This window comes from Microcaecilia unicolor, chromosome 11, assembly GCF_901765095.1.
Source record: "Microcaecilia unicolor chromosome 11, aMicUni1.1, whole genome shotgun sequence".
Lineage (NCBI taxonomy): Eukaryota > Metazoa > Chordata > Amphibia > Gymnophiona > Siphonopidae > Microcaecilia > Microcaecilia unicolor.
Genome location: NC_044041.1, coordinates 57,166,666 through 57,182,953, shown reverse-complemented (window position 1 = coordinate 57,182,953; position 16,288 = coordinate 57,166,666). Strand labels below are relative to the sequence as shown.

Genomic DNA, 16,288 nt, shown 5'->3' with positions numbered 1-16,288 from the left:
CTTCGCGGAGTGTCGCGCCAGACGCCATTTTGGATGCGCAGCATGTCTCTCCCCCGCTCTTGCGAGCGCCGGTTGAGGGTGCGTCTAGGGCTGTTGCCCAGGCTGCGGAAGTGCACAGTCTGGGGGGTTTCTCCCCCGAGTTTGTTTTGCTGCTGCATCTGGCTTTCCTCATGCAAAACGCTGCCCCTGCTCCCTCGTCTGGTAAAGAGGTTGAGGTTCCCAGAGGTAAACGCCCTCGGGTTGATTCCCAGGCCTTGGAGGACTTTGTCTCCTCCGATGTACATGAGGGCAGCGTGTCTGAGGTCTCCCAACGGTCCTTTGCGGATTCCTTGGAGGAGACGGATCCCCGCTCGGATGGAGCGGATGACCCCTCTGCAGCGGCTCTTTAGCTCAGAGGATTTGCCCAACCTGTTAGTGCAGGCCATGGGCATTTTGAAGATTTCCTCTCCGGAGGACGTCTCTCCCTCAGCCCCTGTTGGCTCTGCCATTATGCTGGGGACGAAGCGCCCGCCTAGAACCTTCCACATGCATGATGCCATGCTCTCCTTAATTTCGGCTCAATGGGATGTCCCGGAAGCGAGCCTTAAAGTGGCTAGGGCTATGTCCCGCCGCTATCCTTTGCCTGAAGGTGAACGTGAGGCCTTTCTGTGGCCTACCGTGGATTCTTTAATCACTGCGGTGACTAAGAAAACGGCGTTACCAGTGGAAGGTGGCACGGCCCTAAAGGACGCCCAAGACAGAGGATTGGAGGCGGCCTTAAGGTCGTCCTTTGAGGCGGCTGCTTTAAGTTTGCAGGCCTCAGTTTGCGGCTCCTATGTGGCCAGGGCGTGCCTGACTATGGTGCAGCGGGCTTCCCCCTCGGATCATTCCTTGAGGGCTGTTTGGCCGGCCCTGGAATCGGGCTTAGCCTATTTGGCAGACTTGCTGTATGATGTCTTGAGAGCCTCAGCTAAAGGCATGGCTCAGACAATCTCTGCGCGGCGGTGGCTTTGGCTGAAACATTGGTCTGCTGACCATGCCTCTAAATCCCGCCTGGCTAGATTGCCTTTTAAAGGCAAGCTGCTCTTTGGGGTCGAGCTGGACAAAATCGTGACCGATCTCGGCACGTCTAAGGGCAAGAAATTACCAGAGGTCAGGGCTCGGGCTAGTACTCGCCCTGGTACCTCCAGAGGACGGTTGCAGGAAGCCCGTCGGTACCGCCTGGGCAGGTCGGGCTCCTCTGCCCTCTCTTCCTTCAAGAGGAACTTCTCCCCCAAGCAGCATTCCTTTCGCAGAGACCGCCGTCCCGGAGGTGCTCCCTCCGGTCCTCCCCCAGGGTCTCGTACCCAATGACGGGGCCTTGGTCCACGCCTCAGTGCAGATTGGAGGACGGCTGTCCTCGTTTATGGGCGAGTGGACCACAATAACTTCAGACGCTTGAGTGCTGGAAGTCATCAGAGACGGCTACAAGCTAGAGTTCTGCCGACCCTTAAAAGACGGGTTTGTACTCTCTCCCTGCAAGTCTCCGGTCAAAGCTGTGGCAGTGCAGCAGACCTTGGACAATCTGTTCCGCCTGGGGGCGGTCGTTCCGGTGCCAGAGAATCAGCCTGGCAAGGGACGTTACTCCTTTTTCTTTGTGATTCCAAAGAAAGGAGGTTCTGTACGGCCTATCCTCGACCTCAAGGGGTCCATTGGGCCTTGAAAGTTCGGCACTTTCGCATGGAGACCCTCCGCTCTGTTATAGCGGCAGTGAAGGCAGGAGAGTTCCTGGCATCCTTGGACTTCAAGGACGCGTACTTGCATATTCCCATCTGGCCTCCTCATCAACGCTTTTTGCGTTTTGCAGTACTGGCCGACACTTCCAGTTCAGAGCCCTCCCGTTCGGGTTGGCTACTGCTCCGCGGACCTTTTCCAAAGTAATGGTGGTCATCGCGGCCTTCCTGTGGAAGGAAGGAGTTCAAGTCCATTCTTATCTGGACGACTGATTGATCCAAGCCCCTCTTATGCAGAGTGCGGCAAAGCTGTGAACCGGGTGGTTGCTCTTTCGAGCTCCCTGAGGTGGATCATCAACTGGGAGAAAAGCCAGCTGCGCCCGACTCAGTCCCTGGAGCATCTGGGAGTTCGATTCGACACCCAAGTGGGCAGAGTGTTCCTGCCAGACAATTGGATTGTCAAGCTTCAGGCTCAGGTGGACTAGTTCCTAGTAGCCTCTCCTATTCGGACTTGGGACTATGTGCAGCTGTTGGGCTCTATGTCGGCCACGATGGATGTAGTGCCCTGGGCCAGGGCTCATATGAGACCACTTCGACAATCTCTGCTGCTGCGCTGGACTCCGATGTCGGAGGATTATGCTGTGCGCCTTCCCTTGGACCCAGCAGTGCGCAAGGCGCTGAGCTGGTGGACGCAGACAGACAAGTTGTCTGCAGGAATGCCTCTGGTGATCCCGGAGTGGATTGTCGTCACGACGGACGCCTCTTTGTCGGGCTGGGGAGCCCACTTCTTGGGAAGGACAGCGCAGGGGCTCTGGTCTCCTGCAGAGGCAAAGTGGTCTATCAACCTCCTGGAACTCAGAGCCATTCGGTTGGCGTTTTTGGAGTTCATCCCGGTACTGGCGTTGAAGCCAGTACGGGCCCTGTTGGACAATGCCACGGCTGTGGTCTATGTCAACCGCCAGGGAGGTACCAAGAGCGCCCCTCTAGCCAAGGCAGCCATGAATCTATGCCAGTGGGCGGTAGCGAGCCTGGAGCAGCTGTCAGCAGCCCATTGCCGGAGTCATGAATGTCAAGGCGGACTTCTCAGTCGCCATACCTTGGATCCCGGAGAGTGGCAGTTATCGGTTCAGGCGTTCTTGGATATCACGAAGCGCTGGGGCCAGCCGAGCCTAGATCTATTGGCGTCATCGGCCAGTTGCCAAGTGCCGCGCTTTTTCAGCAGAGGACGGGACCCTCGATCTCTGGGAGTAGATGCTCTCCTCTAACAGTGGCCAACACAAGAGCTTCTCTATGTGTTCCCGCCCTGGCCCATGTTGGGCAGGGTGCTAGACCGATTGGCAAAGCATCCGGGCCGGATAATCCTGGTGGGGCTGCCAGTGGAGCAGGGTCTGTTACATCAGGGTCCCGTGGTGATGGAGGATCCCTCCCCCTTTGGGCTTACGGCCTGGCTATTGAGCGGCAGCGTCTGAGGAAGAAGGACTTCTCAGACAAGGTCATCGCCACTATGCTGAGAGCGAGGAAGCGCTCTACTTTTACTGCTTACGCCAGGGTTTGGCGTACCTTTGCAGCGTGGCGAAGCAGGCTCATTTTCTTCATTCACTGCTCCAATTTCTTCAGTGTTGGCATTCCTGCAAGAAGGTCTGGAGAAAGGCCTGTCGCTCAGTTCCCTTTAAATCCAGGTAGCGGCCCTGGCTTGCTTCAGGGGCCGCCTGAAGGGTGCTTCCCTGGCTTCGTAGCCAGATGTGGTGCGTTTTCTCAAGGGAGTTAAGCACCTGCGCCCTCCTCTGCACTCAATGGTGCCTGCGTGGAATTTTAACCTGGTGCTCAGAGCATTACAGAAGCTGCCTTTTGAACCCTTGTTGAGGGCATCTCTGAAAGACCTGACGTTGAAAGCAGTCTTTTTGGTGGCTATCACTTCAGCCAGAAGAGTTTCCGAGCTCCAGGCACTCTCATGTCGAGAGTCTTTTCTGCAGTTCACTGAGGCAGGAGTGACTATTCGCACAGTGCCTTCCTTCCTGCCCAAGATTGTTTCTCGCTTCCATGTGAATCAGCAGCTCTGTCTCCCTTCCTTTCGTAGGGAGGACTACCCAGAGGAGTACTCTGCTCTTAAATATCTGGATGTGAGACGAGTCATCATCAGATACTTGGAAGTGACCAATGATTTCCGGAAATCGGATCATCTGTTTGTCCTGTTGGCAGGTCCTCGTAAGGGTCTGCAGGCTGCTAAGCCTCCAGTGGCAAGATGGGTCAAGGAAGTCATTGCCGCGGCTTATGTGGCCGCGGGGAAGGTGCCGCCTATCCAGCTGAAGGCTCACTCCACTAGAGCTCAGGCGGCCTCGATGGCAGAGGCCGGGTCCGTCTCCTTGGAAGAGATATGCAAGGCGGCAACTTGGGCATCGGCCCATACATTCTCCAAGCATTACCGCTTGACTGTGGTGGCACGGGCGGAGGCCCGGTGTGGAGCTTCAGTGTTGAGTTCAGGGATTCCTATGTCCCGCCCTGGGTGAGTACTGCTTCGGTACATCCCACCAGTCTATGGATTGATCAGCTTGATGATATGGAAGGTAAAATTATGTATAATCATACCTGATAATTTTCTTTCCATTAATCATAGCTGATCAATCCATAGCCCCGCGCAGATACCTGTATGGTTTCTATTCTGGTTGCATTTCAGGTTCAAGTTTAGTCTTCAGTTACTTCAGGAAGACTTCGGGTTCAAGTTTTTTCACTTGGATTCTTCAAGAGTTGAGACGAGTTTGTGTTACAGTGAGCTGCTGCATTCCTCTCCCCTCCGTTTCACGGGGCTGGATTGAGACATAAATTCTGCCGGCACTCCCTCCCGCTTCGTGCGGTTGTAGGGCAGTTTTGTACCCCTCCCGCTTCGGCGGTGCTAGGGTCAGTCAGCTCCTCCCGCGGTTGCAGGATAAGCCAGATCCCCCCGCATCGGCGGGTGTGGTGTCCCTTCCCCGCTCCACGGGGATGAGCTGGACGGATTCCCCTCCCCCACTTGTGTGGGGATGAGCTGGGTTAATTCCCCTCCCCCACTTGTGTGGGGATGAGCTGGGTTAATTCCCCTCCCCCGTTTCGGCGGTGGTGAGCTGGGCAGAGTGTCCCTTTGTGGGTGTAATTCTCTAAGTGCTGAGTCCTGCAGATGGAGCTTTGATATCGACATACTGAGGAGTTTCCGGCAGCACATGACCACATATAGGGAGGCAAAAGTTTGCTCTCTATCTCCACCTGCTGGTAGATGGACACAACCCACCAGTCTATGGATTGATCAGCTATGATTAATGGAAAGAAAATTATCAGGTATGATTATACATAATTTTACCATAAATGAACTCTAAACATTCTAAAAGGAATGCACCTCTAAAAACAAGAATACCCTAAGGGATGTGAACCTAATATGAAACTGTCAATGTAAGACAAGTACAATGTGGTTTTAAAACCAAACTAAACGTGAACTACAGAAAGTCACTCGTTCTATGGAAACACCTATAAGTGAAGTGCATACAATAGTGAAAGTCATACCTCAAGGGGAATTGCACACACATAAAAAGGGCGGTAAAGTGATCATAAAAGGAACTTTGTGAACTACGTAAACCATACCATATAGAACATTTGGTAAAAAAACACAAAAAACAAGATAGTGTCCCTTACTAAATATTCAAGCAATAGAAGTCTTAAGACAAATCTTCCATACTCACAATTTTTGAGACTATGCAGATTATGTACAGATCTTGATGAATTCGATACGCAAGCTGACTTTATGAAACAACCGTTTATCAGTCTGTACATGAACGGAAGGGAGAAGGGGGGAATGGGAGGAATGTACTTGGATAGGAGGGCAGGGAAGAGAGAGGGGGAAATGTGCATGAATGGAAGGGAGAGGATGAAAGGCTATATATGAAGGGAAGATGGGAAATATGCTGCACATGAAGGGAAGGGGAAAGCTAGATAGATTTGAGAAGGAGGCAGAAAAATTGAAGAAAGCTGAATGTGAAAGATCAATGCCAAATGGACATGGGGCAGGAGGTGAAGAAAGGTGGTGAGAAAAGAAATAACACATGGAAAGGAGGCCCTGGAAACAGAGTACAGACAGAGGAAAGCAAAACAAGAGATTGAAAAGAAGATGATTAGAATAATAAAATCACCAGACAACAAAGGCAGGAAAAATGATTTTATTTTTAGTTTAGTGATTGAATTATGTTGGTGTTGAGAGTATACATCTGTCTGCTTTAGTTTGCACTGTACAGCAGGACATGCATTTCTGTTTCTCTGGTGTTGCACGACATACAGAGTCTGGTATCTCTGCTTTCAGTTTTGTCTGCATGCTTTTTTGCTGTTCCCTATTTTGCATCAGATGAGAATCATGTTCTGCAACTGAGGTGATTCTGCTGGCATGTGGTGTCTGTATAGGAATCTGTAACAGTCCATCTTGTTCCAGTTTCCAGTAGTAGGTTATTTTGGTGCTCTAGGGCCTTTCTTCATTAGGTGTGTTAAGGCTATTATGGTTTTGTAAGTTTCCTGTATAGGTTTTGAGTGCCTTTTTTGCAGGGTTTTGTGTTATTTTTCAAAGCATCTGGCCTGTTTGAAAAATAGAAATGCTTATGATTAGTGGGGTCTCCACTTCTGGTAGAGCAGTGCTGGCACACCCAGCGAGTCGGATTTTCGGGATATCCATAATGAATAATGCATGAGAGAGAGAGTTTCATAAAATGTCTCCTTGGTAATCAGACTTATCTCATGCATCTTCCTTGTAGATATCCCAAAAACCCAACTGGCTGGGTGTGCCAAAAGGACTGAGTTGAGAAGCACTGAGTAGTCACCACACAAAAACCCAAAGTGTCTGGCAGTGGAAGGAGCGTATGCGGTTCCTGAGTTGATTGTCATAATTTAAATATTTTTTTTATGTAAGGGGATAGCTTCATTGTTAGGGAATATAGAGTTTGTTATTAAGAATTAGAGCTTCTGTCCTTATTACAAAACAACGCCAGCGGCTCCTGTTTAGCACTACAGTGACCGTCTTTGGCTGCTTAGTCTGATGTCATTCTGAAGTTTCCTATTGTTGTCTATGACAGCGTAGCCATTGTTTGTATTAATGTTGTGCTCTACATTTTGTTATTGGTATAAAGATATAAAAAAAAAAAAAGAACTGGAGCTTCAGGGTTTATATTGAGATTCTGACCAGTCTTGCAGAGAAACCAAACTTCACAACCACATAGAAGAGTTTGTTGAATGATGCTATCAATTATATAATGATGATTTTACCGGGTAGTTTAAACAGGCTAGAGAGAGGAGGGTTTTTTTATGTATAGAAGATGCTAATTTAAAAGTTGTGACCCCAAATATCTAGAGACGCCACTGCACTAGAGCTATGTGATCTCGCTGGTCCAGTTATTGCAGCAACAGCCCTTAGAACTAGGGCTGCTTTTGGAACCCTACGTTCATGGTCCCTAAATCCAGCCATTAGCTGTTGCTATTGTGCAATGACTTAGCTTCTCCCACTCCCAGCAAAGGGGCTGTAAAATCTGCCTCCAACATCCCCAGCTGAAAAAGGAAGCAGAAGAAAGAGTTGATCTTGAAATCCACCCCATGTCCCCGGGAGCCACTGAGCCAGCCCATTAGGACCAATTGATCTCTTTGATCTCTCAGATGGTTCTATTAAATATATTTTCTTTTAAATGAGTTTTATGTTTGAAAAAGAAAACCTTAGCTTGTTTAAAAGGGAAAGAGCCACTGTTTCTAATGTCATGTTTCAGTCTTTGAGACATGATTTTTGGAAGTTTAAAAATGACCTATTTATACAGACTGCTATATAAAACTTCCAAAGAACAAGGAAGAACATGATGAAAAGCAATAATAACTAAGGAGATGGGTATTTCTCAGTATGTGATTGAAAGGGCAAAGATAGAAGCAACACCAGGTCACAAAGTTTGAAAGATGCTGTGTTTAATTGCTATTATCAACTTTGTTAAAAAAAACAAATTTTTTTTTTTTTCAAACGCCAGCTTTGTAGATTTTTACCCACTGGTTACCCCTAGTAGTCTTTGATATTCCCATTCTGCAGGTAATTATGCCCAAGTGGCTAGGATTCCTAGGATGGTTGGCTTCTCCAGTTTTGGTCACTGGATGACTGGCAGAAGCATGACTTCACAACATACCAAAATCCAACTGGCCTGTAACGCCCTACACAGCATTATGGCCTGAAATAGAGGTCAACTCCAAGCTAAGTGTGTTAAGGGTTTTGGAAAGCTGAGAGTGTCACGCAGTTGGTTGCCAAGGAGATTTATGTGTGTTTACTGAAGTTGCATCTTCATATGCAACGACAGCATTCACTTTTCTAGGCTTCAGTTCGGAAAAACCATGTGTTAGAACACTGTTCTAAGCTCTAGTACACAGCATTGTAACTTGGTGTTAAAACATATTTTTACTTATATTGCAGTAAACAATGGCATGCAAATTACCACTGTATTAAAAAAAAGTGTATGCGCTGGTTCACACTGCAGAGAAAAGATGCAGCTGTTTGCTGCATTGCAAGTAAATGTCAGTGTTGGGAGCAGGGATTGACTTTGCACTGACAGGAAAGAAAGCATAAGGAATGCTAGACTCCCTAAATCGTGTCCTTTACCCTCCCCAAAAAACTGCCATGGGGGCTGTGAGCCATGAATCTCCACTTTCCACCTTGAAGATTTCCTTGGTGACTATATCCCTTGAACCTTCCTCCCTATCCCTAACCAAAAATATGCTGGGGGTCCAAGTCCCCCCCCCCCCCCCCTCGATACCCTGCTGACACCTCAGAACCTGCCAGCACACCTTTATCATTGAGAGATGAGAGAAATGCCCACTTGCTCTTGCCACTGCACAGCTATCTTGCAAAAATGATGGCAACTGACTTGGTGTAGTGCATCCTAGGATGCACCTTGTGTGGTCTATCTGCCGAATAAGGCAGACTTTGCACTGCAGCTTAGCGCAGCATTCTATCGCATGATTTCCTGCATCAAAACATAGGAAAGTAAGCTTCATCACTACCCACAAAGATTGCATCTATAGCAAATACACAAGAATCTCCTTGGCAACCTATGCTTTAGTAAGGTCCTCAGCTTTCCAAAATACTTAGGCCATAGAGTTGTGCTACCATTGCAGAGTGCCCACTGTGTTATTCTTTAATGCATTGGTTTTACTCAAGATTTTTACACATTAGAAGTCTTTCTGCATCTGGAGTGGACTAGCATGGGAAAATCTCGAGTAAACCACTGTGCTAAAGCATAGCTCAGTTACCTACATCAGCTGCCTAGTCAGGAAGCTCTGTATCTGAGTGTTCCATCGGGTTTCAATCTGCAGCCCCCCATTACCTCTCTACCCTCCTCTCCCCATATGTTCCCACCCGTAACCTCCGCTCTCAGGACAAATCACTCCTATCTGTACCCTTCTCCACCACCGCTAACTCCAGACTCCGCCCCTTCTGCCTCGCATCACCTTATGCCTGGAACAGACTTCCCGAGCCCATACGCCCTCCCTGCCCATTTTCAAGTCCTTACTCAAAGCCCATCTCTTCTCCCTTGCTTTTGGCGCATAACCACTTTCCCCATTCATGATACCTACACTGACTACTTAGTTTGTTACCTTTAGATTGTAAGCTCTCTTGAGCAGGGACTGTCCTCCCCATGTTTAAACTTGTACAGCGCTGCGTAACCCTGGCAGCGCTATAGAAATGCTTAGTAGTAGTAGTAGTTTCTAGATTGCTTTTGCTTAAGCAGAACTTGACATCATTTGCTAAATATTATCTGACTTTTTCACTGATGATTTTGTTTGAAAGCATTTGCCAAGCAAGTAACATGCAGTAACTACAGTATATTGAATGAAATGCCTGTCTTTGTCTTATAGGTATTCTTGGATCCCCATCTCAAGAGGACCTGAATTGTATAATAAACTTAAAAGCCAGAAATTACTTGCTTTCTCTTCCTCACAAAAATAAAGTGCCCTGGAATAGGTTGTTCCCAAATGCGGACCCTAAAGGTAGATTTGAATTTAACTTTTACTACCTATACCAGTATTTCCCAACCCTTTCTGGAAGGCATACCTAATTATTCAGGTTTTCATAATTGCCACAATGGATGTGCAGGGGAGAGATTTTACCTACATTGGTACTCCAGTGTGTCTCTCCTGCATGTTTCTTATGGTACTACTTAAAACCCTATTGGATAAGTATATCTCCAGGAGAGAGTTGGGAAACACAGGCCTAAACAGCCACCATTAGTTTTTAAACACTAAAGCCAAAGCTTAGATGGGCAGGAGAGAGGAATGAGATCACATCCTATGAGACTAATTGTTAAGTCTTTTCCATCTAAGTGTCCAACTTTAATGGACCTTTTGCAAATGAATTGTGAATTGTCACATTACTGAACCAGGACTTCTGTATCTAGGAATAAATGGAAGGTATTTTATCCTTGTATGCCCTGCAGCTAGCAGAAATAAAGTCGGAGCAAATTAAGGTGATCCAATTTTTCTGCTGTCTGTACAGAGTATTGCAAAAAAACTATAATTGTACTATCTTCAAAATATAGAGGAAGGGGTGGGGCTTAGGGGTAAAAGCAGATGTGAAGAACAGCAAGACAGACATATGCAATCTAAAGCAAGACCTTTACCTGAAGAAGGCTGAAATTTACTAGATTTTTGGTCTCTACTCACTTAAGTTACTGCATACGTAACAGCAGATGGGATCTTGATGATGTAGAAGGTACTACCGCTGCTAATTTCTATAAAGTTGCTACTAGATATATGCAGAGCCTTACACACACAAGTAATACACATATTCTCCAAGGATAAGCAGGCTTCTATATTCTCACAAGAGAGTGACACCGATCCGCATCGCCCAGTCTGGAATTTGCCAAAGCTAAAAAAGAGAGCTTTGTGGAGCACGAGTGCCTTCCTGCCCATTGTGCGAACGCGGTCTCCTCAGTTCTTCTTTTTCCACGTGAGGAGAAGGTGTTTTTCTTGTCCTCTCCTCTTTCGCTCTGTCTTAGCTGTTTTTTTGTGCTTTCCAGCTATTTTTTCTGTCCTTATAATTGGGCTCCTATTTTTTGGAACCTATTTTCCATTCCTTTTAATTTCTTTAGTCTTGTTTTGCCCAGTATTTAAGTTCGTCGTCAGGCCGCTTTCAGGCATTGACTTTGGCTACTTTTTACTGTGCCTTGCCCCTTTTTCAGGCACCATCGCGTTATTTAATTTAGCCGACAAAGTTTTCCCATCCATGTCCATGAAGGTTCTCAGTGGCTTCAAGCGCTGTACCCGGTGCAATCAGACTGTCTCTGGACAAGACACCCATTCTTGGTGTCTGTGGTGGCTTGGGCCCAGCCATAGCCCTGCTAACTGTGTTCTCTGTCTTAGCATGAAGAGGAGGACCCAGGTTTCCCGAGAGGCTCAACGAAAGAGGATTTTTGGAGCCAAGTCTGGTCCCTCGACGTTGGCATCGACGTCGAGTATCGGGAGCGTCCGTAAGCATGGCTGCTATTAGACCCTTCGACACTGGGAGCAGTGAAGCATCGAGTGGGTCTCCACCTTTCTCGAGGCCTCCTGCTTGTGCAGGAACCCCGGGATCGAACATCGTCTGACCCGACCCCGAGGTTACATGAGGATTTGACGACGTCCTCGGCACCAAGGAGCCTTGGTGACACCCTTCGGGCAAAGGCCAAGAAGCATCATCGATCACCCTCGATACATGGCGCCGGGAGCTCCGGGGCGTCGAAGGACTCTGCATCCGAGAAGTGTCGGCACAGGGAAGACTGCTCCCCCTCCATACAGGAAGTACTGATGCATCTGTCTCCTAGCAGCAGAGAACCAGCTCCCGCATCAACCCCAGTGGTTCTGCAGCCTGCACCTCAGCCGACACCCTAGCTTTTCCCAGTGTCGGCCCTCGATGAGCTACTACTACTACTATTTAGCATTTCTATAGCGCTACAAGGCATACGCAGCGCTGCACAAACATAGAAGAAAGACAGTCCCTACTCAAAGAGCTTACAATCTAATAGACAAAAAATAAATAAAGTAGGCAAATCAAATCAATTAATGTGAACAGGAAGGAAGAGAGGAGGGTAGGTGGAGGCGAGTGGTTACAAGTGGTTACGAGTCAAAAGCAATGTTAAAGAGGTGGGCTTTCAGTCTAGATTTAAAGGTGGCCAAGGATGGGGCAAGACGTAGGGGCTCAGGAAGTTTATTCCAGGCGTAGGGTGCAGCGAGACAGAAGGCGCGAAGTCTGGAGTTGGCAGTAGTGGAGAAGGGAACAGATAAGAAGGATTTATCCATGGAGCGGAGTGCACGGGAAGGGGTGTAGGGAAGGACGAGTGTGGAGAGATACTGGGGAGCAGCAGAGTGAATACATTTATAGGTTAGTAGAAGAAGTTTGAACAGGATGCGAAAACGGATAGGGAGCCAGTGAAGGGTCTTGAGGAGAGGGGTAGTATGAGTAAAGCGACCCTGGCGGAAGATGAGACGGGCAGCAGAGTTGTGAACCGACTGGAGAGGGGAGAGGTGACTAAAGTGGGAGGCCAGCAAGAAGCAGATTGCAGTAGTCTAAACGAGAGGTGACAAGGGTGTGGATGAGGGTTTTGGTAGAGTGCTCGGAAAGAAAGGGGCGGATTTTACGGATGTTGTAAAAAAAAAAAACGACAGGTCTTGGCGGTCTGCTGGATATGAGCAGAGAAGGAGAGAGAAGAGTCAAAGATGACCCCAAGGTTTCGAGCTGAGGAGGCAGGGAGAATGAGAGAGCCATCAACAGAAATAGAAAACGGGGGGAGCGGGGAGGTGGGTTTGTGGGGGAAAATGAGAAGCTCGGTTTTGGTCATATTTAATTTCAGGTGGTGTTGAGACATCCAGGCAGCAATGTCAGACAAGCACGCTGAAACTTTGATTTGGATGCAAGGTGAGATATCAGGGGTAGAAAGGTAGATTTGGGAGTCATCAGCATAGAGATGGTAGGAAAAGCCATGGGATGAGATTAATGAACCAAGGGAAGAAGTGTAGATAGAAAAGAGGAGGGGACCAAGAACAGAACCCTGAGGTACGCCGACAGGCAGAGGGATAGAAGTAGAAGAGGATCCACCAGAGTGAACACTAAAGGTGCGGAGGGAGAGGTAGGAAGAGAACCAGGAAAGGACAGAGCCCTGGAATCCAAGTGAGGACAGGGTATCGAGAAGTATGCTGTGATCGACAGTGTCAAAAGCAGCGGAAAGATCAAGAAGAATGAGGATGGAATATTGACCTCTGGATTTAGCCAGTAATAGGTCATTGGAGACTTTAGTAAGTGCAGTTTCGGTTGAGTGGAGAGGGTGAAAACCAGATTGTAATGGGTCAAGAATAGCATGTGAGGAGAGAAAATCAAGGCAGCAGCGGTGAACAGCACGCTCAAGTAATTTGGAGAGAAAAGGAAGGAGGGAGATGGGTCGGTAATTAGAGGGACAAGTAGGCACATCCGACCCTTCTCCCTGAGCTGCTGGATGGCCTTATGCAATGGTGTGAGTTGGTGTCGGGGTGCTTGCACCTACCGTACCTCCCGTTATGGCCCTACCTGGCCCTCAGCCTGTGGTGCGGCACCGGTGTTGACGGCCACCCAAGCCGGCACTCCCTTGCCGTCAGTGCAGGAAGCTTCGCCGGAGTCTAGAAGAGTCGACCTCTCAACGCTGCTCCTGAGGACATGGGTCCTCGGCACAGAGGCAGGTTCAGTCTCAGCAATCCCAATGGGAGATATTGTCTGACACTGAAGAGGAGCGCTCATGGGATTCAGAGGAGGATTCCAGGTACTTTTCTTCAATGAATACTATGGGATTCCCTCTGAACCCTCCCCTCCACCTGAAAGGAGAAATTCTGCTCAGGAGAGCCTTTCATTTCCATCTTTTGTAAAGGAAATGGCTGATGGTCGAGATCCTGGACTATACATCTCCTCCTAAGGAGGCTGTGACTGCACCTCTCTACGAGGTACTCCAAGAAGCCCTCGTCAGGAATGGGGAGTCCCCTCTGTCAGTTCCTGTTATGCCCTAGAAGATTGACACCTGGTATCAGATACACCGTGCACCTGGTTTTGATAGGCCTCAGTTACCTCACAATTCCATGGTGGTAGAATGCGCTTTCAAAAGAGGCAGGTGTTCCAGAGACTATACCTCAGTTCCCTTAGGCAGAGGTCTAGAACCGTGTATTCGTTTGGGAAGAAGGTGTACCAGACTTCAATGCTCATCTCCCGAATACAATCCTACCAGCTCTTCACAAGTGTCTACTTGTGAAACTCAGTTTCGACATCTGTCAGACTTGGTTGACAAGCTTCTTCCGGAGCACACCGAGCCTTCTCACCAGTTGGTCAAGCATCAGAAGGTGTGTCGAAAGTTCTTGGCCAGAGGCACTTATGACACTTTTGATGTGGCATCCAGGATATCTGCTTAAAGTATAGCAATGCACAGACTTTCATGGCTTTGTCTTTCTGACTTGGAACATTCTGTTCAGCAGCGGTTGGCAGATGCCTCTTACCATGGGTATAACCATTTTGGAGAGAAGGTTGAGGAGGTTGCTGAGCAAATCAAGAAACACACTGATACAATCTGTTCTCTTTCTCGCAGGGCACCTTCTGCATCAACCTTCTCAGCTAGGAGGACTTTTGGCAAGCCAAGGAGGAGTTCCTATTAGAATCCTAGGAGTAGGTACAACCCTTCGGTTCGACAGCCTACTCAGGCTCAGCCCCAGCGCGCTCGTTCATGTCAACAGCATGCACCTAAGGCCCCTGCTGCTCCCCAGTCAAAGCAAGGGACAAGCTTTTGATTGACTGCAGTAGAACATAGCCGAAGTAAAAATGTCTATCCCAGACGACTTGCCGGTTGGAAGGAGACTAAAAGTTTTTCACCGAAGGTGGTCTCTTACAACTTCCGACCAGTGGGTTCTTCAAATAGTCAATACGCTCTCAACTGACATCTGAAACCTCTAAATTGCCCACCAAGAGCTCATTCATTCAGCTCTCAGCACAGGCAGTTACTTACAGAGGAACTCTCCACCTTTCTAAAGGCCCATGTGGTCAAACCCGTTCCACCAGGTGAAGAAGAGCAAGGATTGTATTCCAGGTACTTCCTTATGCAGAAGACAAAGGGGATGCATACCATCCTAGACCTAAGGGCCCTGAACAAATTCCTAGTCCCAGAAAAGTTGAGGATGTGGTTTCCCTGGGCACCCTTCTCCCAGTGTTTCAGAAAAATGATTGGCTGTGCTCTCTAGACTTAAAGGATGCTTATACTCGCATCCTGATACTTCCAGCCCACCAGAAGTATCTTCGATTTCGACTGGGAACACAGTGTGTTGCCCTTTAGCCTCGTGTCAGATCCCAGGGTCTAGAGGTAGTTGCAGCATCGCAACGCAGACTGGGAGTCCATGTGTTCCCGTATCTCTACAATTGACTGGTGAAGAGCAGCTCGGAAGAGGGTGCTCAGGAATCCATGCGGATGACTATGCAGGTGCTCAAGCTACTAGGATTCGTTTTAAACCACCACAACTCCCATCTCTGCCCTGTCCAGCGATTGGAGTTCATAGGAGCCCTTCTTGATATACAGAGGGTTCATGCCTACCTCCTGGAGATAAGAATGGACAATCTCGTCTCACTCACTTCCAAGGTCCATGCCTCTCAGCAGGTCACAGTTCGGCAGATGTTGAGATTTTTGGGTCACATGACTTCCACGGTGTACATTACACCTATGACACGTCTTCACATGAGATCGGCTCGATGGACCCTGGCTTCTCAGTGGTATGAAGCCACGGGGAGTCTAGAAGATGTCATCCAAGTGTCCCCAGAGCTTGTTTGCTTTCTTTAGTGGTGGATAATTCGATTCAGTTTGACTCTGGGACTTCAATTCCAAATTCCTCAGCCACAAAAAGTGCTGACAATGGATGCGTCTCTCCTGGGATGGGGAGATTATGTAGATGGGCTTCACACTCAAGATGCTTGGTCCTCCCAGGAAATAAGTCTTCAGATCAACCTCCTGGAGCTTCGAGCGATCTGAACGCTCTAAAGGCTTTCAGAGATTGGCTATCTCATGAAATTGTTCTCATCCAAACAGACAATCGGGTTGCAATGTATTACACCAACAAGCAGGGGGGCACGGATCACATCCTCTTTGTGAGGAGGTTGTCCAGATGTGGCATTGGGCTCGCCAGCTTGACATGTTCCTTCGAGCCACTTATCTGGTGGGTGAAAACAGTAACCTGGCTGATAGACTGATCAGGATAATGCAACCTCAGGAGTGGTCTGTCAATATGGGCATAGCCTGCAAGATCATCTGAGCATGGGGCACCCCTTTGGTAGATCTTTTTGCCACTTGATCAATCACAAGGTCCCTCAGTTCTGTTCCAGGCTTCAGGCCCACCACAGACTAGCATCAGATGCCTTCCTCCTCAGTTGGGGGATAGGTCTTCTGTATGCGTATTCTCCAATACCTCTAGTGGAAAAAACTCGAGCAAGACTGCGTAACCGTAATTCTGATTGAGCTGTACTGGCCACAGTAGATATGGTTCCTCTTCTTCTGGAATTATCCTCCAAAGAACGTTGGAGATTGGAGTGTTTTCCGACC

General features: G+C 48.3%; 1 protein-coding gene across 1 annotated transcript in view; it reads left to right on the top strand.

Moving 5' to 3' along the window:
• The window catches only part of MAPK1 (mitogen-activated protein kinase 1), a 132,781-nt gene that overhangs the window by 89,819 nt on the left and 26,674 nt on the right, over positions 1-16,288 (top strand). The window contains exon 6 of the mRNA XM_030217272.1: positions 9,579-9,710. Coding sequence (XP_030073132.1) covers positions 9,579-9,710 — 132 coding nt within the window. The remainder of the gene's footprint in view (positions 1-9,578; positions 9,711-16,288) is intronic.